The sequence below is a fragment of the Poecilia latipinna genome, unplaced genomic scaffold (genome assembly GCF_001443285.1).
Source record: "Poecilia latipinna isolate Pla-1442-1.1 unplaced genomic scaffold, P_latipinna-1.0 Scaffold258, whole genome shotgun sequence".
Classification (NCBI taxonomy): Eukaryota; Metazoa; Chordata; class Actinopteri; order Cyprinodontiformes; family Poeciliidae; genus Poecilia; species Poecilia latipinna.
Genome location: NW_015112874.1, coordinates 353,689 through 379,008, shown reverse-complemented (window position 1 = coordinate 379,008; position 25,320 = coordinate 353,689). Strand labels below are relative to the sequence as shown.

Sequence of the window (25,320 nt, the reverse complement as noted above, 5' to 3'; positions counted from 1 at the left end):
GACACAATAAAAAGCAATATTTGACTATTCCCCTATAGATAATATTTTTACTGATGCTAGTAAGTGGGGGTAAGGTTCTGTCAATGGAGAAAGTTAAGCAGTCACAATTAACAACACACTATTTTATCTGTACCCTTTCATAATTGATTTTATTGACTAAACATAACAGTGAAGAAGGGGGGGGAAAATGGAGAAATTCCTGAGAAAGCAAAAGGGGGCAGGGGGGAAGCATTAACAAAATATTCACATTCTCATCAAAAGAATTGACCTGTCCTTGATACACAGAAGGAAAAAAATACAATCCAAAAGTACTACAGTGACACAGATGTAATGAGCCACTTCCTGGTGTGCCCTGAAGAAACAACACAAACCTGTTTAGCTTAAATACAGAGATGTGGACACAAAACATGGTCAGCAAAGTACTGAATTTTCCTGAGCCGGGACAAACGGAGGGATTGCACATCCTTATCGCTATTTTACGTCCAATCACTGCAGAGGAGAGCGGTCGGCGAAAGGAAAGGACATCTTTTCTGAGGATCTCACAAAAGAGATTGATAACAAAAACAGCTGTGATTATCTAGCAGAAAACGGGAGCAGCTTACATCACTGTTTACAAATATAACAGCTTAATTATCCTGAACCTTGTTTATCTTTTTCATTGGCATGACAAGAAAATGTAGTCTTTTTGCAATGAGTGGAGAACTGCACACTATATACACTGAGACAAATGCCTGCCAGTGTAGTAGTTATTAAGGCACTGGGAAAAACACATGCAGGTACCGCTCAACAAATAATGGAATTAAAACTTTAATTTAGTTATTCAATTCAAAAAAGTAACCTCTGTCTGAGGTTAAGGTAAGGACAGTTGTCTGCCCAATTAAGCAAAGTGTTACCAAGGTCATTAAAGCAGACATTGGTACTTTTGGCAGTATTAGGCAGTCGCCAAGTTCTCTTGAAAAATGAAATCAGCATCTCCTTACTTCTTGTAAGTAGAGGGAAGAATGAATTGCGCTGAAATTCCCTGATAGACAGATGGCTGCGTTGATTTTGAACTTGAAAGAACACGGCGGACCAACACCAGCAGATGGCTGTGTATCCTTCACTCTTCCTCCAGACTCTGGGACCTACACTTTCAAATGAAAATAAAAAAAATCTACTTTCATCTAAAATTATGACTTTGGACCACTGAGCGACAGTCCAGTGCCTTTTCTCTTTAGTGTGACGCTTCGTGTGTCTCTGTTGCAGGAGCAACTTGAATACGAGTCATATTCAACGTCCTGTCATTCACCCGTGTGTCACCTTCGCTGAACAGCCCTTTATGAACTTTCAGCACTTTATGAACAGCCAGCTTCTGTCTTGGTTGTAATTAAATAGTAAAAAAAAAAAAATCTTAATATTTAGATTTTTTTCTTGGAAACATATCTCATTAATCAATAAGATTAAGATAAATAAATGCTTAGGAGATGTCCACTGTGTGTCATGATGTATCTATAGAATATATGAATTTCACTCTTAATTGTATTACAGACTTAAACTATTTATGATATTCCAATTCATTGGGATGTACCTGCACAGTTAGTTAGAAATGAGGACGTTAGCTTTGACTCAGGATTCATCGCAGAGTAAAGTCTGCTCGGTCACAGGCTCGTGAAAGTTCATTGTACTGCGATCAGCTCCTTACAAACAGCAAACAAGACCACATATGTTAATTGATGAAAATGTAGAAAAGCTTCACGTTTTTGCTGATACTGTGGCAAAATGTAAAGCACATAAGCGTGTGCAGCTCGTACACCGAATCAGTGTTTGTCCTTTGTGCCTTCTCGGACACTGGAGACCGATGTAGAAATAGCAAGTCGTTGCATCCCAAAGAGAGAGAGAGAGACGGCCTTCTGTTGCGTCTCAGACACGCAAACCTGCAGTCACTTCCTGCATACTTGAAGAAATTTGCTTCTCAATCTGAAGGCTGACACGTCTCGAGTTTATATCTGTGACAGATAATCGGTTTTTCCTCTGGTCATGTTCATTGTTGGCAGAAAGAATGTCCGGTAACAATGTGGTCGTGGATTGCTGGAAGCACTTATTTATTTATTTTTTTTTTACGTTTAAAATGATGTGGCATTCTGGATTCTGGTCCGCACGTCGAGGAGTTTATGACGTACAATGAAACATTTGGTTTAGCCCGACAGCCAGAGGAAAGAAGGAGCTTGACTTGATTCTGCACTTTCATGGGAAGTATGTTCAAGGCAAAAAAAGTAGAAGTCTTCTTTCAGGATGAAAAAATCATTATTCAGTTCTTAGGACAAATGTTTCCCAGAGTCCAGACGAATTCAGCTGCGAAAAATGACGGAGAGAAACAGATTATGGTTACTGAAGAATAACGTATTGTGTGAATCAAATATATTTCCATTTAATATAACATATACGTAAACTGCAACTTATATATCACGACACACACTGATATGAAACCTCCATAGTCCTTTAGTGGCTACAGTGTCTTTTAAAAGTTTTATACCAACAAAATGTGATGTGGGAAAAGGATAATTGGTTGTCAGCTGCTTCTTCTTCTTCTTTTTTTTTTTTTTTTTTTTTTAATTAAAATCAGGGAAACAAAATATGCAAAAGATTTGAGACTGAAGCAGAGGTTAATTTTCCAAGCCCAGCAGGATAAGGAACTAGAACCACAATGAAAATATTTAGACTAAAGCATATTTATTGGAATGGCACAATTAATGTCCACAACTAAGCATCACTTAGAATCTGAGGCAAAACCGGAAATTTCTGGATCACAGCTATACGCTCCACTGAAATTGACTGAGTGTAAAGCTACAGTGTAAAGTTTAAAAAAAAACATGCATTATTTTCTTAAGCTTAAAAATTATAGGTGACTTAGTGTGGCTCCATCATTTAAAACTTCTATCAAAGTTTGTGGTTGTTAAAAATCTTCAGTGGTAATAACTTCTTTTTCAACACAGAAATGATTACATTTTTAATCTGTAATCTTTTTATTTATTTTACCACATGGAAAGCAACAACTGCTCTGACTGGTAAAACATTTAGAGTGTCAAGCTGCAAACAACTTTTAATATTTGCATGTAAAACCGTTCAAATAATGATCTCCACTTTTAAAATCAACGCACGCTGCATCTTACCATCTCACAACAACCCGGGTGGTTCACTGTTTCCTCCGGACAGCTTGCTTGAGATGAAGCTCACTTTCCGCTGCAACAATTGGCAGCTCGTTCTTCAAGTGGTACGCTATGAGGTGGCTTATACTCTCAAACAACATGTCTTTAGTTCGGACCTGTACGGGGATAAACAAGTTTTGCATTACGCAAGCAAAATTTTGGTGTCAAAAAAGACAGACAAATTGCTTTATTTTTTTCTGGTGTGAGTTGACACAGACTCACCACTCCTTCCGGGTCCACTAGCAGCAGGTGTTTGGGCAGGCCACAGTGCATGCCTGTTAGCACGTACTGGCCAGGGTTGGTGGTGCTCTCACGGACCAGGAAGTCCCCGTCTCGAACCAGGAGTTTCTCTGCGTCTCTCCGGCTCATGCGACTGTGGTACCACGTTTCCCTGCGCAGTTGCTCCTCGTTCGGAGCCACGGGGGCTCTGCGTCTCGGCGGGCTGGGCCACTGATCCTCTAAGTTTCGAACACCTCCAACCTGAGAACCAGAACCCACTAATACGCCGGAGCCAACAGCTCCTCCACATGCCTCGTGGAGCTTTAGGGCATCCTCGAAGGGCCCTGCAGAGGCACAAGAGGTTTAGTTATTCGGTTCAGCTGTTCTGCTTCCGTTTTTCCACTTCCTTAGGCGTGTCTAGAGTAAATCTCAACACTCACTCATATCAAAGAGGTCCTTTTTGGGACTGTCATGTGGTCTAGCCCCTTTATGTCCATCTGCTCCATGTGTAAAAGATTCAAGGTTTTCCAAACTTTGTGTATTTACATACTGGTGCTCTTCATAGTCCTTGCTGCCTGGTGGCTGACCATCAGCACACAAGTAACCATCTAATGCAAGAAATGAGACAAAATCCAATTAAAATAACACTTTAAGAATTTTTTATAACATCTCGTTATAGTGACAACAGTTTTAAAATTTGACTCTCCAACAGAGTTCATTAACCTAAGTTGTTTTTTCATACAAGAATCACACAGACATCTTTTTTATATATATATATATATATCTGGCCTAAAAATCAAGGAGGGTAGAAAAGGCTAATCTCATCAAATATCCAAAAACTTAACCATAGTAAACTGTTATCATAAATGCTATAAAGCACAATGTAAAAGGATTAACCTCTTTGCATGTTTCATTGTTGAATTCATGCAATAGGATCAAACTAATCAAAAACTAAATACTAATACAAGAATGTAAGCATAAAGCAATACCAAAAGAGTGTAAGAAAAAAAACTAAGAAATTGAATACAAATAAATAAGTTCAAAATTTAACAATGAACAATTATTGCCAAACTCAAAGAATAAAGTGAGAACCTAAAAGTACAAATACTTACTGATTATGACAGAAATAAGACGTTTTTGAAAACAACAGTGAACCTCCACAGCAACAAAAAGTCACGTGGTCTAGCTAGTTATTGCAAACACTTTATGGAGGTTGGTGCTACTAAGTCATTAGGTGTAAGGGGACAAATACTTTTTCACATTGGGCCAATTATGATAGGGTAGAATTTTTCTCTTGATGCAATTATTATTGAAAATTTCTTTTAGCACTTACTCGAACTTTTATTTGTTTTATTTGATCTGAAACATGTAAGTGTGAAGGAGGGGGGGGGGAACTACATAGAAGAATTTTATCCGGGGGCAAGTACGTCGTTTCGAAACTGCAATAGCCACTTTCGGCCACAAGGTGTCTCACCTGAGCCACAGGTCGTCTCAGTGTCCCAGTGAAGCTCATAACAGAGTTGGCCGAGTGGATAAGATCCCTGCTCTATCCTGGCCTGTGCGCCCATCTGTCAACACAACAACACATTTTAAACACACAGTTACCTCTTCTCCCTTCAATGCAGTTCTGAAACACACAATTTAAATATTCCCCATAGTACGTCTGCATACAGTGAACGGGGCAGCATAGCGAGAGGCGCACAGTTTCTTTTTGTGCAATCATGTCTTTAATAGTTATGGTGGAGGCATATCAAGATGAATTATAGCGCATATATTGGGAGCTTGTGTGGTGTAATTCTGTTTTAATGTGGGGGAAGCAGCAGACAAACACATCATAACCGGTTTGAGGGATGCTAAGTCAAACAAGGCATTTTGGTAATAAACTTTAATTATATAGCAGATTATGAAGGTCAGCCGTACTTTATATAACATCTGTGAAAATATTGGATTGCAAGACAGCCGTGTCACTGCCTGGCAGCTTCAGTGTTAAAGCTGAATAAAAACTATAAGAGTATGTCAAAATTTAGCTGAAAAATATCAATATTACATATAAGTTATCATGTCAACTTTACAGGTGTATAAAGACAGAACTTCACCTACACTGTTCTTAGCAAAGAGTCACAAATGCACATTTAGAATCCACAGCTTGACTTGACAGGATATCATGATGCTCACCTGAGTTGCTGTCTTGCTCTGTGGCTGGGTGTGGATGTGACCCAGCAGGGCCCCGGTGGGCCTCAGCCTAGAGTCCACGACTCCCCCGACAGGGGGCTCCTTCCCCGGGATGCTGTTGTAGTAATCGTGCTCTGATGCATCTTCGTCCTCGCCCCACACCGGCTCCTCTGTCCTGATGGGCCTAAAGTCAAATGCGCATTCTCTGAATTCATGCCTAAATGTCACAGTGAATAACCTAAGATTTTCTAAATGCTTTCCAGTTCAACTTCTTGCCACAATTAATTAGAAAAAGGAAATCTCAGTTTACGGTTGTGCAACGTCCAAATGTGATCTACAAAAATATGAAGACTTGCTGCTGGTCACAGGAAGGCGGATGTTTATTTGAAACCGGAACGGAAGATAAAGCTAAGCTTGAGTTTCCCCTGTGTTTGCAAAAGCGTCATTCAATAATTGATGCTTGGTAAAAGTGCGAAAATATCCAAGCGTTCAAAGTTTCACACACGAAAGCAACACAAGAACAAAAGTATTAAAAGATTAACAGTAGGTCAGGTTTTCTAATGTCGCCAATATGCTCTACATATGAGGCAGCACAAAGGCCTGAAAAGCCTAAGATTTAACACTTTTCTTTGTTTTTGATGTTAACTTATGACTTCATGTATGCCGTTGTTTCAGGACTGTGTTACCTCTCAACAGATGACATGGTTTTAGGAGGGCTGTGTAGATACTGTTTGAACTGCAGCTCAAAAGCCTGGCCAATGGTACTGATGACACTCTGGGCTAAGCCATCCGAACACTCCAGGATGTGACATGCTGTAAAAAAAAAAAAAAAAATCCAAAGGGTTATGGACCCATACAGAAAATCAAGTACCCGCGCACATCATCAGTATATGTAAAATGCAATGCCGATATTTTATATGCTGATAAATGCAAATTTAAAGGAGCATAAACTCTTTGTGCACAGAAAAATAAACTTTACCTCTTTGATTTACTGGGTCTTTGGCTACGTATGCAACATAGTCTGGTGTGTCCTGCAGCAAAGAAAATGGAAAGTCCAATTATTAGACCAAACGTAAATCAGAGGTTCTTAAGTAAACTAACTGATTTTCGGGCCACAAGATTGGAAACCAGTAAAATATAATTGATATATGTTAAGATGAAAATGTAAATTCCAAACAGCAGGCATGGAGAGTCTGGGGGTTAAAAATGCCACACTCACTGTGTCTCCTCCAGAGGCAAATGAGATGGACTGCATGGGATGGTGTGCAATCACCTGCAAGATACACATGTGTGAAAATGAATGGCATGAGACCATTTAATGCAATCTAAAGACATGTACAGTCAAATATGCTTTTACAAAATTAAGAACTTGATTGGGAATCAATGATCCAGCAGGACCAAAAGTCACTCAGTCAGTTAATTAAATTGATTGACTGATTTTTGTCCTATGGTATACAAATAGATAAAGATATGAAATAATTATCTGACCACAGAAGTTGTCAGATAAAGCCCAAGTAAGGAGTCAGAGCTCTGTTTCTGCAGCTGCCCTCGTACAGATCTGGGATAAATGTTAGGAAAACCTTCAATGTCCTCCTCAGCTTCCCTCACTACCCACTGTCTTCATACTCCACGTTGCAGCTGAAGTACCAAGCTAAGAACGAAGTAGTAAGTCAACACACTCTCAACAACAGCTTTGTGGAATGTTGTGAGAATGCTGGTCAGGAGGGATATTTGTTTCACTTTCTCCAGAAAGTGCAGGGTTCCAGTTTTATTCTTGGATTTAGAAGGATTTAATGCAATACAGTCTTTCCACCGCATTCTTGTGGTTGCTAGGGGGGTGCATGCTCGGGCTGTAGAAATTGTAGACTCCTAACGTCTTTTTGTCCATGTTACAAATGTTGTCTTTGCATCAGCCCTCTAGGTGTTTGTCTTCTTCCCTTTACACATGAACAAGATCATGTTTTGATGCAGGCTTGGGTGTTAACAGTGTGAAAAGCGATGATTTGCACGGCCTTGAGACACTCTGGTCCTCATTGTGATAAGAGTTTGTTTGACCCACTTTACTTGTTCGAGCAGAACAAGTAAAGTTTATCTATTTGTCTCTAGAGAATGGTTGTGCTATACATCGGTTTCTGGATGAGTGTTTTTGCTGTCCAGATGAGTGAGAGCTCTGTGCAGTTGGATTTCAAAGACCTTCACACTACTACAGATCTTGAAGGGCACCAACACTAAATAAGGCGAGCTGTCTAATTTAGTCTTTCAGGTTTTAGCAGTAGATCATTTCACCTGTCGTGTGGTTGGGACGAGAAGTCCAAGGCCATCTACAGAAATGTTGAGAGCGATGTTCATGCCTGCAAATCGCAGGTTACTCTTTCCCATGACTGACTGCAGAGCTTTGTTTAGGGTCTAAATGAAAGAAAAATGAATGCAACCACATACAGATGTTAGCTGAGTTAATTAAAACCATATATGTGTTTGGTAAAATAATACTTATCGTAAGCATAAGTAAAGATTCATGGTGAAATATTGCTACTGACCTTTTTCCTCCAAGCCCCCTTTCCACCAGGCACTGCCTCACAAAGCCTGTTGATGGCTTCCCTGATTAAGAAAATGTGGAGAGGGTGCTGGTCACACTAATGAAAAAGATATTTGGCCACTTGTCATAAACAAGTCTTCTGAAGTAAACTAGAGTCCTTTATTGAATTACAAGAAATTGGGAAAAATTAGGGCAGATTTTAGTCAGATGTGCCATGTCCCAAATCTGTTACAATTCAGTGGCGAACAACTGTTTTCTATCTGGTCTGTTGTTCATAAACCTTTCTACAAAATGTTATGTGAAAGCTGAGATTCTCTGCTAAATTACAGAAAAAATAATCACAGTGTGATGGGGTGAGAAAAATACAATGCTTGTTGTGTTTACATGTGTTTTGCACAAAGCCCCCCCCCCCCTCTCTCTCTCTCTCTCTCTCCAGGATTGCTCTAACTCTGCAGTGAAACAGCTGCAACCTGTGGGAATGGTGGCCTAATGGCTACTGAAAGCCTTATTTCTCTGTGTGTCTCTGGTGGTGGGGGTGAAGAATAATGTAGACTTGAGGCTGTAGCTCACTATCTGTCCGCCATGGGACGGCAGGGACAGAAATCAACAGGCCCGGCTAGCCCTATCGAGTAGCTCATAAATATTTAAAAAGCAAGCGTCCTGGGCCTTGTCTCGGGTAAAGGTCTTCTCAGGGATTTTTGAAAAACACCATCACGTTCAAATGACTCATGCTGATGAAAGCAGAGGGAGGCGGAGGGGCAGGAGGAGGAGAAGAGAGAGAAGTTGTTGTTGTTATTGTCTGCAGTGCTGGACTTTCCCTGTTAGTCCTGGTATCTAAATGCTGAGACTCATTACCAACCTGTGTTCCCCATTAGGAGCTCAACTTTTTTATTTTTTTATTTCATGAAGTTGTTGCAGTTGTTTTGAAAACTGATCAATACCAAATTTGCCTATTTAGACCTTTTCTCCCCTAGATTTCTTAGTATTTTTCAAGCTCAGTCATATCGAACGGACAGGGTCTGTAGCGATCAATTTTAAAGTCTTGCCACAAATTTTCATTTGGATTTAAGTTTAGAGTTTACCTGGGCAAATATAACCGTTCTAAAACCTAACCCTAATGTATCCCTGTCTGTTTTCTTCCGTCGTCGTCATGTTCACTAACTTTGACAAAGGGGTAAAAAAATAAATAAATAAAATTACCTGAATTTATCTGAACAACCAAATCAAATTTAGAGGGAGCAAAAAGAAAAAATTAAATATGTTCAAACCATAAGCAGCCAGAACAGCCTCAGCAGGGTTCATCCCTTTGTTTTTCTTTTGCTGTTTTGTTTTGCACACCCGTAACCTCCTCCCTCTCAAGAACTTGCAGCCAAACACATTACCCAACAGGGTGCATTCACAGAGACCACTGCAGCTTTCCACTGTCATTAGCAAACATCATCAATTATAGATCCCCTCCTCTATCACTCCATCTCTGCTGCATCCTCCTTCTTTCCCCCCTGCACTTAAGCTTTGGAAGCATGGTAGGCTCAGATTACTGATGATCGATTGTAGAGGAGAGATAGGAGGGTGAGAGGCGGAGGGGAGGAGAGACAGAGAGGAGGAGGAGGGAAGAGGAGTGGGCCGCTTCTTTTAGGTTGAGGATGACAACATCACATGCAGCGCAGGGAAACAAAAAGGACAAACAAAAAGAAACTCGCTTGCCAAGAGTTTCAAGTCTGAACTGAAGGAATTGGAACCATCTTTGATGCATTTATAAGAAAAAAAAATAAAAAATCTGCCCATCCACCAATTACTAATCAAATTAATTCATTTAATTAAGCACTTTTGATTTAAACAATCGCCTAGATATACAAGCACTTTAATATGGACATGTAAATAAACACTATGCTTATTGGATCAAATTCTCCTGACTCACCACAGCCGGTAAAGACGGATGCTGACTTACCTTGTCACCTGAGTCCGTGTGTTGAAGTCCAGGGAGCGCATTGACTTCAGCACCTCAATGCAACCCATGTACTACAGGGGAAAACATCAGATCAGATGGGGCTCTGCAGTATGCATGGAGACATATTTTTATTCTGATTCTGAGCCTGTTCTGCACTTACAGTACAAATGTTTGTTTTTTTTTCTGACGCACTATTCTTTTTGGACTATTATATCTTCCATTGTTAAACGTGATAATTCCCATTTATATTTTATGTTACATCCACAGACTAACCATGAAAGCAACCGTCTAGCACAGCGTTGCACTAATGGCTGTCAAATCAAGGTGCTAATGGCACCTTGACTAGATTAGCATCACTGAGCTCCAGATTGCGTACAAGCTGCAGCTTCTGAAGCCTCGGGGGGGGCACGATTATGTGTGAGGGTGTTTGATCCTGCAGGCGCTTCACGTGAGAATGTCGTCTTGTCTGCATCGATGTGAGAAAAAAAAAAAAAAAACTGTCATAGAATAAAATTCGGGATATTTCTGTCTGCTACGATTAATAGGGCAAAATCATCTCCAGGAACACTTCTCAATATCTGGTTGATTGTTCCTGCTACAAACGAATAATAGAATCGGTGTAATGAAGTGTCACAAAGTTTACATCCTAAAAACTCTCATCTGTTGTCTTCTGTTTGGTTAGTTTAGTGCTGAGCAGTTTTTAACACTGTTAACACTTCTTATGAGAAGCGCTCTCAAAAGTGATGCTTTTCAGTTTGTCGAGCAAATGGGATAAACGTTACAGAAGGCTCCATGACATTTTTAGTTTCATACATTGCCTTGAAAAGATTTTCACACTTTCTGAAGTTATAGACCCAAACTTCAATACAATATAATTATTGTTATCCGTATATTCATTGCATAGAGAGGAAAGAAAAGCATTGTTTTCAAATGTATTTAAAGGATAAAAATCTGAAAAATGTGGCATGCATTTGCATTCATACCCCTGTACTTCAGTTAAATAGTCAAATAAGAGTTCAATTTGATCTCAGCACAAATCCAACTGTTTTGTTAGAGAAGATTAATGAACAAACAGCATCATGAAGATCAGGGAAGACAGCAGACAGATCAGTAAACGAGTAGGAAGCTTCGGCTATTAAACAATAACTTAAACTTCATATATCTTACAAAGCACAGTACCCCATACATAGATAGAAAGAGTATGGCACAACTACGAACCAAGAAAAGGCTGTCCAGTGTCCACCTAAGGTTTATAGGCTGTGCCAGGAGAGACTTGATCAGAGAAGCAGCCAAGAGGCCCATAGTAACTCTGGAGGAGCTGCAGAGATCCAGAAACCAGAAGGGAGAATCTGTCAACAGGACAAGGCTCCATAACTCTTCAGTAACATTATTACTGAAGCTGTTAGTTGTGCAAATTGTAGTTTGTTACAAGGCATAAAGGAGACTCAACAAGCATTTGCAAGAAGACTATCTGGTCTTATGATATCCATGATTGAACTTTTGACCAAATGCAAGGCGTGGAGAGAAACTTGCAAGTAAACACAGTGGAACACGGTGGTCAGTAAAAAAGAATAAAAAATACAAGAGATGGCAGTCATTGAAGAAAAGTCTGTTAGAGGCAGCAAAAGGTTTGGGACTGAGAAAAGGCCATAAACAGAATCAGAGCAACAGCTTGAAAACTGTCCTTTTCATTTCACTGTGTTTTAAGACATAAAATCCCAACAACATGCACTAAAGTTTGTGGATGCGACACGACAAGATGCGGAAAAGTTCAAAGAGTAGGAACATTTTACAAGGCAGCGTATTTGGAGGATAGCTCTTTGCAAGAAGCAACCACGCAGCAGAGATTAGGAGCCAGATAGAGGACCTCTGAGTCTAAATGAGCTTAATAAGCTTTCTAATCAGATTTAGGCTTGAGGGAAGTCTTCCATCAAGAAATTTGTCCCTTTTTTTTTCCTTTTCCATTTCATCTGCTGATGCAACGTCCCCCACGCTCACAACCTCCATCCTTTCTCATCATCGGGATGTTGTTCGTCCAGGCTAAAGCTCTGACATATACATCCCATGACTAGAGATACCAGGTTCTCAAGAAACATTCCTTACAAATTTAATAAAACTGGTATCCTCTTCTCAAACTCTGTTGTGGAAGCCTCTCTCTTTGAGATAAATTCTGGCAGCTGGGTTGTTTGTCATGTCGGGGAGTCACAATTTCGTATCTGGAGGCAAGAATCACAACAGATGTTGCATGACGTTGGCTAAACGGACAAAAAACACCAAACTCATTCTCCTTTTAGAGCTCAGTCAGTGAGTGCCATGCATCTTCTGCGTGAGAGTAAAATGTTTTTTTTTTGTTTGTTTTTTTTTGGAAACTTAACAAGTCACATTAAAGAAGATCAATATGCATAAGATGACTGTTAATAAAAACTGCAATGAAGCAGAGTACAAAGAGATTAATATGTGTAATCATAACACCTGCTGTGGTAGCTGCAGTGCTTGTTTTAATGGCTGCGGCAGTGCTCTGGCTAACAGAGGTAGCAGACTAGGGGAGACACAACACATGACATGTCTTTGTGGACACCGGGAAGATATAAACACGACTAAGAAATCCATATGTCTGCCATGAAGAGGACTGGAAGTCTGTGAATGACTGACTATATGTGCAAACTCAAATAGAGAGAGAGAGAGAGAAAGAGAGAGAGAGAGAGAGAGAGAGAGAGAGAGGTGCTCACTGGAATGATTACAGTGCAGCACCAATTCACTGTCCCCCTGACACTAATACATGCAGTGAAACGCTCCTCCCTGCATGGATTTGCCGCTGCACTGCTCATACAGGAGCACAGCAATCCTGTTATTTTCCAAACTGCCCTCTTACAGGTCGTCTCTGACGACTGTTGCCACGCCTACAACGCCGGACTCCTAGAAACACATTCGGATCGTTAACAGAGACATCGATCAGAGACAAGAAGAGCCCGCGACGCCAAGCTCGGAAAGCAGAGCTCAGTGACGAGAAAGCACTTTTGCGAAACATTCCGACCTCTTCTGCTACTGATCCAACTGCCTCGTCCTCGTCACATGATGCAAATGACTGTGATTAAACGTAATTGAATATGGGAATGAATGGCGCTCGTGTAATGTCATTAGAAATCGCACTCGGGCCCCCCAGACTGCAGTAATCAAGAGCCGTGCCATTAAGTTTGAGGAGGAGGAGGAGGAGGGGGAGGGAGCAGAGGTGAAGTGTCATCAAGGAGGACGCCGTGGGGAGACGAACGATAAACAAGACGCGTAAGGATTCAGATCGCTCGGATTGATCAGATTTCCCATCTAATGATTACTTTATCTACCCTGATTTTATTTATTATTTATAAAAAAACAACAACAACAAAGTTCTTTAATTTCTAAAGGTTGCCCTTATCCTCCCCTAACTAAACAAACAACAGTATATCATATTCATAGTCACGATTATGAGAAGCAACAGATCAAATTGATGCATAAAATCAGTCTATTCGCTTCGTAGATAAAAGCAAACAGGCTCAAATCCACACAAAGAGAACCACTCCCACACTCAGAGCTCACAATCAGGCAGATTACATGCTCCATAAACAGTTTTTGTTTTAAATACAGTGTGACACAAAGCCGTATTTATTTAAAAGTGCGGCTGAGCAACAATAGCCTCCGCAGTCAGGAGACATAATTTTATGTTTTGTTTTTTTTGTTTTTTTTTCCGTCTATCCTGAAACCCTCAGTGCAGCATGATACAGACCCTTAACCAGCAGCACCAAGTCGTCTATCTGGATGAAATTATGCATTCCCTCGGCACTGCCACATGAGCTGCATAACAAACTGCCTGCTGTTGAGATGCTTTCGTTTGTTTGTTGTTGGGTTTTTTTTTTTCATTCACATTTGGATGAATGTGAATTAAAAAAAAATGCAGCCTTGATATTCTCTTCTTCCTATGGGAGTCTTTAATTACAAGTGCATCACTTATTTTGCATCAGAATTATCAAATTTTATCTTAATAAGCAAGAGAAATACTAAAAATTCAGATTAAAAAAAAAAAGATATATATTAAATACTTCACAACTAAAAACTCCAAACATTTCTGATCTATACATAAATCATAGGGTAATAGTTAGAGATGTAAGTTTTGGTGCATAAATGGGAAATCAGTCTGCATCTGTCAAGTAAAAACAGATTAGCGCATCACTGGGGATAACAGTTAACTAATTATCCTCTTTTTAAATGTACTTACCCTGACAATGTAAGAAGCTCCTTGTCCCACAATTTTCTTGTCTGGGTGCAGCCAACCCTGAGACGGCTTGTGGATGAAGCTGCCCTTGGTGTGGAGCTCTTCTCCCCCCAGCCACATCCCCTCCACCCTTGTCCTGCGGTTCATCCCTGACCTGGAGCCGCTGGAGACACCGGGGCTCACCATGACCTCTGCTGCGACCCCGAATCCATGCCCTGCTGGACCTCCAGAGGCTGCAACTTGCGCTACGGCCCGCTGCCCTCGGATGGCCTGCAGGGAACAGGAGGTGACACAGACAGGGTCACAGGAGTTAAGTACGGCCGCGAGGCTGGCCACGGGGCCGCTGGCTGGGCTCGCCCCACTGGTCCTGTTTGACGGTGATGAAGACGAGGCCTGGGAAGAAGCTGTCTTGGTTGAGTCCTTGCTAGAGCTGGAGCTGGATGGGCTTCTGCTGAGCAAGGAGTTGGAGAACTTCCACTGGGGCATTTTGGGGATGAGCATGCAGAAGGTTGTGGTGGCCTCCTGCTCCCCATCCAGGCAGGGGGAGTCTGCCAGGGCTGCGGCCCCCACCGAGGAGGAGGACCTGGCGCTGGGATCCAGGGGAGGCAAAGGAGGCAGGGGGAGACTCTGTGCGGAGGAGGAGACCACCGGTGTGGCCACGACTTTGCTGCTCATGGCTAAGCTCTGCATCAGGTCGTCAGAGGAGGTTACAGACTCGTTGCGAAAGCGGTCATACTTTGGCTTAAGGAGCATGCCCGGAGGAGCCGCCTGAAGCAGGAGCTCAGAGAGAGGGGATAACTTTCAGAGGATGGAGGAGAGAGGGGAGAGGGGAGGGGGGAGGGATGGAGTAATGAAAGAGGAGAGGAAAACAAAAGAAGAAAAAATCCCCAAACCGCGTCCTATATCCTTGTCAAAGTCAGCTCAGCGCTGTGTGCACCTCCGCCACTCAGACACTGTCCCGCTCTCATGCTGCTGCTGTTGCTGCTGCTCTCCGCCTCCTGCTCTGAGCGGGCCGGCTTCCTCATACTGCCCAAGGAGAGATGGCTCGTGCGCTTTCGACTGTCTCTCCTTCTTCGTGGATGATGTCATTGGCCTGTGAGTCCTGCCCTGCCCAGCTGCTCCCAGACAGTATTTGCTGAAACACACATGCTTTAACCGCCCTCCTCCGAGACACAAGCACACATTCTGCAGATCACCTGCAGCCTCTGCGTGAAGCTACAGTTCTGCAAATTGCTCCATTTTGGGTTACTCGAAAGCAAAATCCTCGAACGCACCCAGAGAGAGCAATGCATTTCTAATTATTAATGGGTTTATGTTGCTGCTAATTAGATGACAATAATAAAAAGTCTTACTGTTCCGATGCTGGCGTAAAAGAAGGTGGAAATCAATACTGTTGCTCAGTGTGTTAACCTGCAATCAATGAGATGTTTTTCTTTTTTTTTTTTTTTACATAAATCAATAACAAGTAGGCTGAATATTGAAGCAAAGGCCCAGCAAATACGCAACAGAAAATATGATGGTACTATAATAAAGTAAACATTAACCCATGAATGTATAGTAGAGACATGGGAACAAGACTAAACCAATTAGTTGAAGTGAATTTTGTATGAGTCAGCATGATCTCATTTCACCCGAGCGATCCAGAAGCACCTAACAAAAGGAACAATGGAGTCACCATCTTAAAGGACGACCCATCTGACAACATCCAATCTTTTCCATTTGCTTGGATTGTCTTTTCCTTCGACCCTCTCATCCACCTCTCAGGGGAGCAACCAGGCATCTCGGCGTGACCCTTTTAGCTCTTTACTTGCACCTTCCCCTGTGTGTTTCACTAATTCCCTGCCATTTCTACTCGCTTTTCTACTCTCTCATATTGAGTGGGGGTTTACTCAATTAACCATAACATTATGAATAGTCAAGGGACGGCCAAAGAACATCTGGGGCTCCTCTAGTGTGTGTGTTGGGATTGTTGGGATCTTCTAGCTTCCTTAAAATGGAATCAGATATTTTGTAGTTTGGTTGTTTGAGGGAAATTTCAACTTCTAACCCTGGTGGACTCTCTAGCTGAGGGAAGTTGCTTCTGTATGACGGTACTGTTCCAAATATAGCGAAGTTTGATTTGTTGCCAAAATGATGCAGCTGGTGACATGTGTAATATTAATATCTAATGTCAGAGCACATTTTACCAAGTTGATAAATGTTACATTGCCTGTCAGTTGAAATGCTACATCAAATATGACTTAAAAGAAATCTGACTTTGCAATTTAATGCATTGCACTTTGGACCTCTGTCCTTTTAAGAGGCTCCTGCTCTTTTTGCCACTCCACCTTCAGCACCTGATCACAACAATGTTGCTCCATTAAGCCTTTGACAATGTCCTTGAGAGCGTTGCACAGGGTTGTAGGTCATATGATGAGCTCAATAGATATGCAGTTCCACCAGATGTTTGCTAATTGCTGCTGCCACTAGTCTGGAGGAGCTCTGTGAGGGAAACACGGGGAGGGATGCGGTGCTTGGTGAGATCAAGCATTAATGCACCCCGAATGGTTGCCAGGGAGATTAAAGGATTTCTCTAACATGCTTGAAAGAATAAAGCAACGCTACGGGTATGTTTTGATGAGAGAATAACATTACAACTTGATGTAAAGTTTTTAAAAAGTCAATTAATACACCACCTTTAATACAAGATGTTTGCATGTAATATTTTATCCTAATTTTATACTAGAATCATATGTAATTGATTCTTAACTTCAATCAGATTTCCTAAATTGAAAGAAAAAACTAACAAAATAGTATTTCAAATATCATTGCATCATTTCTACTTCTTGTAGAAATTTACCACACCTTAATAAAATTATTCTCTGAAGGAAACATGTAAACATTCAGAACAATACCAAACAAAAATATGTTTGGTGTACAGAGCCATGAAAAGGTATTTTTCCATGTATACATTTCTATTACTCCTTAGGATTACTTCTCCTAAGGAGTGTTGTGACCATGACCAGGTCACACAGGTCCATAATTAATCCCAATATATAAAAATGAAAAAGCATTTCAGGAAAATAATGTCCATACCTATAATAAAACATGGGGGTGGTAGTTTGATGGTCTTGGAGTACTTCGCTTCTTCAGGCTACTTGTCAAAATTAATAGAATCATCAATTTGTAGAGCTGAAAATCCTTAGGGACAATTTCCAGTCATCAATTTGTGACCTCAAGAGCAGGACAATGATCTGTAGCACACCAGCAAGTTTATACACTTAAAACAACTGAAAGTTTTGAACTGACCCAGTCACAGTCTTGATTTAAATTGAATTGAGAAGTTGTCTTATGAGATTAAGCAGATTGTTTATGCTTGGAATGCCTTTCCTGTGGTTGAATTAAACCAATTCTGCTAAGAATTGTGGAAAAAAAAAAAAAAAAAAGCAGACTGTGGGTGGCTGTCATGAAACGGCAGCTGTTGCCTTCAAGGGCTGCACAATCAATTATTACATTTTTGGTGGCATTTACTGATTTGTAGGGCCAAGTTGTTGTCATTTTCTCTCAAGGAATGGAGTCATAATTTGAATACTGTCATTTATTATCTCAGGTTAACATTGTCTGATATTAAAATTTATCTATTGGCATATGAGACTTAAAAGTGTTTAAATAAGCAAAATAAATCTGTAAGGGAACACATGCTTTTCACAGCACTCTAAATAGCAGGAAATAATTCAGAATGATATCAAGATTTAAAATATTTACCTCAGAATGAAAAAAAGATCAAGGTCTCCTAATTTCTGGCGACTTCTAGCTGAAAGCATCTGATACAACGTGTTCTTCAGCCTCCTAGTTCTGCAGAACAACGAATAAAAGTAAGAACAACTTATTTTTGTAATGGATAACAGGTAAAATATAAAACCAGCGTACCTTTCCGTAAATAACCACTTATTTTTTGTTTGCTGCTGAGTCATAAAGTTACTGATAAACCAGATGTAATCGATGTATGTTGACTGATGCAGCAACAGCAAGTATTTCTCGGTATGTTTTGTTCTCTCTTTCCAAGAAAAAAAAAGAAAGCCTACACTAACACAGATAGTGAGAAAAATTTCATTTTTTTATTCAAATTAAATCCAATAATCAGATGTCATTAACAATGTTGCAGTCATTGTTTTGACAATAGGAAATGAAATGACATCAAACTTGTACAGCGCCTTTCTGCGCCCTCAAAGACGTTTTACAAAGAATTCAGTCATTTACATTCACACACACGCACACCTAGCCAGTAGTCAATTCACCTTTGCCATAAACCTAATCCCTAACCCAAAAACAGCATTTCCCCCTCATAGGGATCAAGACATTTTCCCAATGAGGAGCAGAAGTCCTCACAACCCCACATTGTAAACAGAACTAGGTCCCCACAAGGATATAAGGACCTGGTTCACATGCACACATCATTTTTGAACTTCACTCAACCTTTGGTTCGTCGTCAGTCTTTACATGTCTGCTTTGCTTTTTTTGGACAAGGTAGAAATTATATATTTTATACATCATTGCGAAAGGTGCGCGTACAGCATGCTTGTCGTTCTTGTTTACGAGTTTATGGACCGTTTGTCCTTAAGTCCTGCAATGCAGAGATAGAGAGACACTGAAGAGCTCTCAATGGTTTATGCTTACTCAAGTCCCACCACGTGAGCCAGTTTTCGAACTCAACATAAGTTTAGGAAAATATATACTATTAAAAAAAAACAGAAGACATCATAAAAGCTCATATTTCTGGAAGAAAAATATCACTTATTTCAATTTATATCCTGGCTCTTTTGGTTTTACGAATGAGTGGCTCATCTTTTCACAGCTAGACGATCACTCTGAGTCCGCGAGCTGCCGTCTGGCCAATCAGGAGGAAGCGGGTAACGGTCGGGATTTGAATTGTCGTTGGAAAACAGCGGCAGATGACAGCAGGTTGTTACGCTCGTAACTAACGCAAGCCAGTTTATTCACTCGGAAACAGGATTATAACTGAGATAAGATGTCCAAGAAACAAATTTTCTATTCTGACAAGTACAACGATGAGGAGTTTGAGTACAGGTACTGCACTGTTCAAGTTTTCTATGCTGGTTTTTATGTGCTAACGTTAACATAAGATCACGACTTCTCAATGTTCTAGCTTTGTGGCTCGTCATAAAACTTAAAATATACTGCCAGCTTATTTTTTATTGCAACATTTTTGTGCGTAGATGAGTTAAGTGACTATTATAAATATATCGGTATTAAATTACCGTTGTCCTGTAGAATCAAAACATCATCCGGCTAACTGTTAACCATGCTAACAGGCTTAAGCTAACCTCGGTCTCATTAATATTTAAATACGTCTTTGAACGTGGCAGATTATTAGAAATATGATCATATTAACCTCCTTACAGGCATGTTGTGCTTCCGAAGCAGCTGTCTAAACTGGTTCCCTCGTCCCATCTGATGACAGAAGAAGAGTGGAGAGGACTGGGGGTGCAGCAGAGCCAGGGCTGGATCCACTACATGATTCACAAACCAGGTCAGTAACCAATGATCCAAAGGACAGATTTCTGAATAATGTAAAATCTGCTCTGAAGAACGTACTTGTTGCTCGAATAAGTGTTCTAAATTTTTACAGTCGCATATATAAAAACATATAAACTGGAATTTTCTTAAATAAATTTCTGAGCAAACCTGAGATTGTATTATGATAATTTTAATCAAATCAAAATGTAACATTCAGCCTATCATTTCACAAAGACAGAAGGTATTCAGTGCTCCATTATGTGCTGATGTACTGTTTTGTCTTTAGCAAATATTGAAGTCTGTATGGACAGAGGGGCACCGTTTAGGCTTTTCCTGGATGCCACTGTTTTCTGAATTTCTTTGAGCTCTGACCAGCTTCATTTGATATCAGGTTTTTTCCTAAAGACAATATGCAAAGAAGGAACAAAAAAAAATGAATTAATAAAAATATTTTGCCCACTTTAAAAATGTATAAGAGAGTTTTGGGTGTGTTTTTTTTTGTTTTGTTTTTACTCAAAATTAAGGAAGAATTATTCTTTGAAACAAGAATGTGTGAATTGCTAGTTGAAAGTTTAGGGCTGAAAATTAGATACATTATACTCTTTGATTCTTGTTACCTTTCCCGAACATGAAGGGATTTACTGATTGGAAACATTTCTTATTTCCATCAGTTTAGTTTACTCTGTAGATCAGAATAAACTACTCACTACTGGATGTCTCAGGACTTGGCTTTTATGTACTTGAGGACAAAATCACACTACAAATAAAATTTTATGATTTACAATGTTTTACACATTAAAAAAAAAAAAACTTCCAGAACTAATAAAGTATGAACAAATCTTTGACATGGTTATTTATCCAGTCCAAGCCTAAATGTCTACAAATTATGTCCTTTTTCTTCAACAATTTATAAGTAAAGGCAATTCTGTGTTTATTTTGCCACATCACAATTTGATTTTAACGTTTTTTTTACAGTTACTATTTTTGGTTTTCTAGATTCTGATAACCCAAACATTGATCCACAGCCATAAACATGGGTCTATTTCACAGCTTTTATGGCCTCAAGACAACTTTCAATCTTGGGTTCCTAATCTAAACATGGTGAGATTACATATGCAGCTCGTTTTTAAAATCTTCAAAAAAGGCTAAATTTATCATGGCTCAAAAACCGCCTTATAGAGTCAGTGGTAAAGTGGAAAGCTTAAGTATTATATATTTTTGAAATGGAAGTGAATTTAATAAGTTAAGAAATCATAACACATTGACACAGAAGTCCTTTACCAGGAACTGGAAACTAACTTCAGTGCTTATTAGTTCATGATTTATCTAACTACAAGAATTTAATGTCCACGATGTTCTGAAAACTGAAATTGATTATTATTAATATAATTTTTATTTTAGTATGTTTTTTTCATTCTTAAAAAAAATTATATATATATATATATATATATATATAAAAATATAAAACTGCCAAAAATAGTTTAAAAATATTTTATTGAGTCTCAGGCTTTCGGACACTTTTCTGCTTGGCTGTTTTTTTGGGTTTTTTTTCTTCTTCATTGTTCACAGTTAAATCCTCTGTTTTGTATCACTCCCTATGAACGGAATGAGCGTGTGTTGCTAATTATGCAAAAGCAAAACCACACAAGTCTGTTCTTATTTTATCTTCTATATAATCTGATTTGTCTTGTCTTCTCTTGCTTTGACTGTGCAGAACCACACATACTCCTTTTCAGAAGGCCTCTTCCCAAGGAATGAATGGGAACGATCTTCAAGCTGTAAAGCTCCTTTGCATCATCGAGCTGCACTTCTCTTCTACATATATATCTCTAAAAATGTTCTAATGATTTGTGTAGAAAACTTTACATTTTCCTTTCAAAATTCCAACATTTTTTTTTTTTTTGCTTGTATTGAGAGGCAAGCTGCTTGTGTTCACTGTGAATAAAAACCTTGTATATGCTATAATATGAAGGGGAATGTTTACTTGTCAGTTGTACACTTTAAACGTATTTTTTTAATGTCTTTCCTTGTTCTTCGAGATGCATTTATGTACTGAGTGACTATAGGAGTTTTTCCTGTTAAACTTTTGTTTGCGTTATGTAAAATCGTTGTTATTAAATGTTTAAAATGTTGCGAACAAGTACCTTGTTACTTAAAGAACAAAATAAAATGTTAAATGCAATTTGTTGCGTTTTTTTTTTTTTTTTTTTTGTTTTCAAATTCCAGACTTGTTTATTTGACCCTATGTTAGTCAGAAAACCCGACCACTAGTGGCGTGACAAATTCTGAGTGTCTGACGCCCATGGAGTATGCTGGTGCTCTGGTCTTGTGAGCCGTGACGTTCTCGGGGTTATACGTCCCTGGACCGGGCTTTTTGGTTTTGTCTTTGGGTACGTCGTGACGTCCCAACATGGAGAACGCAGGCTGCCGCGGCCGATACACACTAGGGTCCGTACTATTGTATCGGCAGGGTCCGGGAGTCTTGGCTAAATCCTCAGATGGTCCCCCGGTGCTGAAAGTACCCGACATGGTGTAACTTGCGCTGGCTCTCTTGTTTGGGATGTGAGAGCCCAGGAGTGGAGGCAGGCTGTACTTGTTGGGAGCCGGGACCGGGTCCACGGTGCGGTAGCGGGTGCGACGGCCCATCGTGTAGGAGGGCGGTCTGCGCTGCAGGTTGCTGGGTGGAGCTTTCTCAGGTCTGTATGTACCTGGTCCAGGTGTGCTGAATAACTCTTCTACTGATCAGAGAACAGGAAGATATAAATACACAATAATACAGGTGGAGCGTAGTAGGCCTGTCACAGTAAACATTAAATCAATTAATCGCATAATCACTTATAAGAAACACTGATTTTCATTTGCTTGATGTGTCGCTTTTTCTCTTTTTACAAAAGACCGAATGATCGTCAGTTTGGTGTTTTGGTCTCAACTAGCTTTTTTTTTTTGAAAGTAATCTTGTTTACAGAGACTTTGTAATTCATTTTATTTGTTGTTCTCTTTACTTATTTTGGATAATTAAAATGTCTTCCACTTCCAATCTTTAAATGATATTGATCCTTGAACATGTGTTCTTGCGTTTTTGTGCCATAATTACTATTATATTACTTGAAAATGGTCTCAAAACAACAATATTAATGTTTATTGCAATAAGTTCTGGGACTATCAAAATTTGTTATCGTGACAGGCCTAGAGTGTAGCTCATATAGTTCAGAGGCAACAAATGAAACTTAGTTTCTGGAAAGATCCAAAGGAAATATAGATGAATAAAATGTATGAAGAGTTAACATCCATCCAGAAAGAGTGAGCAAAAACTTACTCTGCGTTTTCATTCTACTCAACATTGAATATGCAGGTGTGCCATCCTTTCCAAAGCGAGTGATTTTTGCATCAACATGATACAGAGGCCCTGGACTGGAGTCGAGAGAAAGCACTGCAATAATAAAGTAAAAACCTTCAGACGTGCTTAGATAGAGAACTATGAAGTTCTGTCTCCCCCTAGGGGTACAGAGCCATTACTACACCACACAATGGAGTACAACCTGGTGTGAAGGATAACTCTTGGGAAGATGAAATCACTTTTTGAGTTGGTGTTTCAATATAAATACGCGAAGAAGCATTTTGATATTAACTCAGATGTTTTCACTTATTTTTTTTTCTTTTTTACCAATATCTGACCAGATCATTTCTGAACCCAGCTCAATCTGACTGTATGTAGTGTGACAGTGGGAAGAAAATAAAAGCATCTCCACAGCATTATACCTTCTTGTTTTCTTTCCTTTTCTTTTCATTTGGATGAAAATTTTTGAAAACCAAAATCGTTTTGGTTTCTGGTTGGAACATGTGGAAACGTTTTGTGACATACTGCATCTGTTACCCCAATGCCACTCACTGTTATTACTCATCCTGCCATGGAAAGAGTAGGCCGGGCTGGTTGGTTTTGTGAAGTCGTGGCCAACAAACCCAATGGTAGGAGGCAGTCCATAGCGCCCAGGTCCTGGTCCTGGACACAAGGTATCTGATGAATTTGCTCATACACAATCTCACGTAATCCATATACTCTATTGCATTCACAACACAAATGTTTAAATACACAGCTACAAATAAAAACTACCAGTAGTAATTTATTGTGGACTGTATAAAGGGAGAGAGTTTCCATTTGACCAACTTAAATCCCAAGCAATCAGTTTTTTCTCAAAACAGAGAGAGTCCTGGCAAGTCGGCACAGGACTCGCTCTGTCATATACATATATATATATATATATATTTGCTCATGTCAGTTAAGTAACCAAAAGTGACCGCAAGATTTAATGCCAATGGTGTTTATATGACCACACACTATAAAGCTAGATAAATCAATAACAGCATTAAGATTTATTATTTCAGTCAAGCACTCACCTTTCTCTTTCCCTGCAATTGCTGGGTATTTTTTCTCCATTGGGCTAAGGGTCCTTCAGGATTTAAAAAAGCATTGCAGCACTACAAAGATATCCATGCAACATGTCAAACTGCATGGATGTAGGAAATAAAATAATGATAATAATAAAACGAAAACGACGGAAAAGCGAGTTATGCACCTCATTGAAGTCAAATTCTCATGTCAGCCAAAGGTGAAGCAGGGCATGCACCAGATGAGCATCAGCGATGCATCGTTCTCTCTGCTTTATCCCACCATGGAGAACTTTTCAGCAACCATTCAGGATCAATCCCTAGTTTCCTCTGAAACAATCGGGAAACCTGACACCAGTAATGCACATCAAAGTGGCAACAATGCACTAGACTCCTCCCTGTAGCTCAAATTATAGCCCTCTGCCAGCTTGCCTCTTTTGTATCAATAATTCGCCCAAAGCAGCTCAGACAGGTGAATAGCCTCCATCCAAAAAGGGTTGGACATTTATAGGTGCACTGAGCTGGTACTTAGAAACAATGTCATCACTCTGATTCACCCTCATGTAATGCTAGCTGTCCCCTGCAAAGCGTGGAACCAAGATCCCCGTCTCCCCCCCTTCCTCTTTTCACTCTTTCTGCCCATTGGAGCGTGGACGTGAAACATCACTCTTCAGCCATGCATGCAGTTGCCACAGAGACTGCCTCGGGTAGCTTGTTGCAGTCAGCCCCCCTGCAGCGGTGGCTTGTTTGTCGAGAAATGTTTTGATCAATCGTGAACGCTTGGATGCAACAGATGCAGCAGCCACCAGAGTATTTGTCTGGTGTATCGGACTTTCACTTTTGGAGGTTGAACCAGCATCCTCTGAGTTTATCTTCTTATAATCGTTTGGTTGCACTGTCTTCATTGTGGCTGAATATCAGCAGCACACTAGCTATTTATTTATTTATTTGTTTTATTGTATCTAATCGTAGTGATTAGAGACACAGAGGTCTGACCTGCAATCTGCTGGAGGTCGAGGTAACAGAGGGGGCCGACTAGTGACAAGTGCAATCGCTAAACATTAAACTTTAACACGGTCTAGCTCCCTTCTCAGCTGTTGCTTTGGTGATG

General features: G+C 40.0%; 3 protein-coding genes across 5 annotated transcripts; 1 reads left to right on the top strand and 2 right to left on the bottom strand.

Moving 5' to 3' along the window:
* Positions 1–133: 133 nt before the first annotated feature.
* shc2 (SHC (Src homology 2 domain containing) transforming protein 2) lies at positions 134–18,180 on the bottom strand. 2 transcript variants are annotated; one of them, XM_015033147.1, is made up of 15 exons: positions 18,051–18,180; positions 15,659–15,716; positions 14,310–15,569; positions 10,061–10,131; positions 8,114–8,174; positions 7,863–7,982; positions 6,796–6,849; positions 6,556–6,607; positions 6,263–6,389; positions 5,580–5,760; positions 4,879–4,972; positions 3,845–4,012; positions 3,408–3,748; positions 3,150–3,301; positions 134–2,331 (listed from the first exon to the last, which is right to left on the bottom strand). In XM_015033147.1, exons 3-14 carry the CDS (start codon positions 15,057–15,059, stop codon positions 3,173–3,175), a joined length of 2,148 nt encoding a protein of 715 aa, XP_014888633.1. In that variant the 5' UTR covers positions 15,060–15,569; positions 15,659–15,716; positions 18,051–18,180; the 3' UTR covers positions 134–2,331; positions 3,150–3,172. The 2 variants fall into 2 exon arrangements, with proteins under 2 accessions (XP_014888633.1, XP_014888634.1); XM_015033148.1 differs by lacking the exons at positions 15,659–15,716; positions 18,051–18,180 and having other exon boundaries at positions 14,310–15,594.
* A 1,006-nt stretch (positions 18,181–19,186) lies between these two features.
* Positions 19,187–22,005, top strand: cks2 (CDC28 protein kinase regulatory subunit 2). Its single transcript, XM_015033152.1, has 3 exons — positions 19,187–19,373; positions 19,709–19,836; positions 21,538–22,005. The coding sequence occupies exons 1-3, from the start codon at positions 19,315–19,317 to the stop codon at positions 21,579–21,581; spliced, it is 231 nt and encodes a 76-aa protein (XP_014888638.1). The 5' UTR covers positions 19,187–19,314; the 3' UTR covers positions 21,582–22,005.
* Positions 21,713–24,747, bottom strand: cimap1d (CIMAP1 family member D). Of its 2 annotated transcripts, none has more exons than XM_015033150.1 (5): positions 24,398–24,747; positions 24,219–24,299; positions 23,713–23,823; positions 23,140–23,253; positions 21,713–22,561 (listed from the first exon to the last, which is right to left on the bottom strand). In XM_015033150.1, the coding sequence occupies exons 2-5, from the start codon at positions 24,256–24,258 to the stop codon at positions 22,071–22,073; spliced, it is 756 nt and encodes a 251-aa protein (XP_014888636.1). In that variant the 5' UTR covers positions 24,259–24,299; positions 24,398–24,747; the 3' UTR covers positions 21,713–22,070. The 2 variants fall into 2 exon arrangements, with proteins under 2 accessions (XP_014888636.1, XP_014888637.1); XM_015033151.1 differs by having other exon boundaries at positions 21,713–22,558.
* Between the last annotated feature and the right edge of the window lie 573 nt (positions 24,748–25,320).

Coding starts and splice junctions, on each gene's coding strand:
- shc2 (XM_015033147.1), bottom strand. CDS start 15,059: ATGCTCCTTAAGCCAAAGTATGACCGCTTTCGCAACGAGTCTGTAACC. Junction 6,608..6,795: donor TTGCCTCTGGAGGAGACACA/GTGAGTGTGGCA, acceptor TCTTTGCTGCAG/GACACACCAGACTATGTTGC. Junction 5,761..6,262: donor ACCATGTCATCTGTTGAGAG/GTAACACAGTCC, acceptor ATTTGACTTTAG/GCCCATCAGGACAGAGGAGC.
- cks2 (XM_015033152.1), top strand. CDS start 19,315: ATGTCCAAGAAACAAATTTTCTATTCTGACAAGTACAACGATGAGGAG. Junction 19,374..19,708: donor GATGAGGAGTTTGAGTACAG/GTACTGCACTGT, acceptor ACCTCCTTACAG/GCATGTTGTGCTTCCGAAGC. Junction 19,837..21,537: donor CTACATGATTCACAAACCAG/GTCAGTAACCAA, acceptor TTGACTGTGCAG/AACCACACATACTCCTTTTC.
- cimap1d (XM_015033150.1), bottom strand. CDS start 24,258: ATGGAGAAAAAATACCCAGCAATTGCAGGGAAAGAGAAAG. Junction 23,254..23,712: donor TGGCAGGATGAGTAATAACA/GTGAGTGGCATT, acceptor TTATTATTGCAG/TGCTTTCTCTCGACTCCAGT. Junction 22,562..23,139: donor GAGTAGAATGAAAACGCAGA/GTAAGTTTTTGC, acceptor TTCTCTGATCAG/TAGAAGAGTTATTCAGCACA.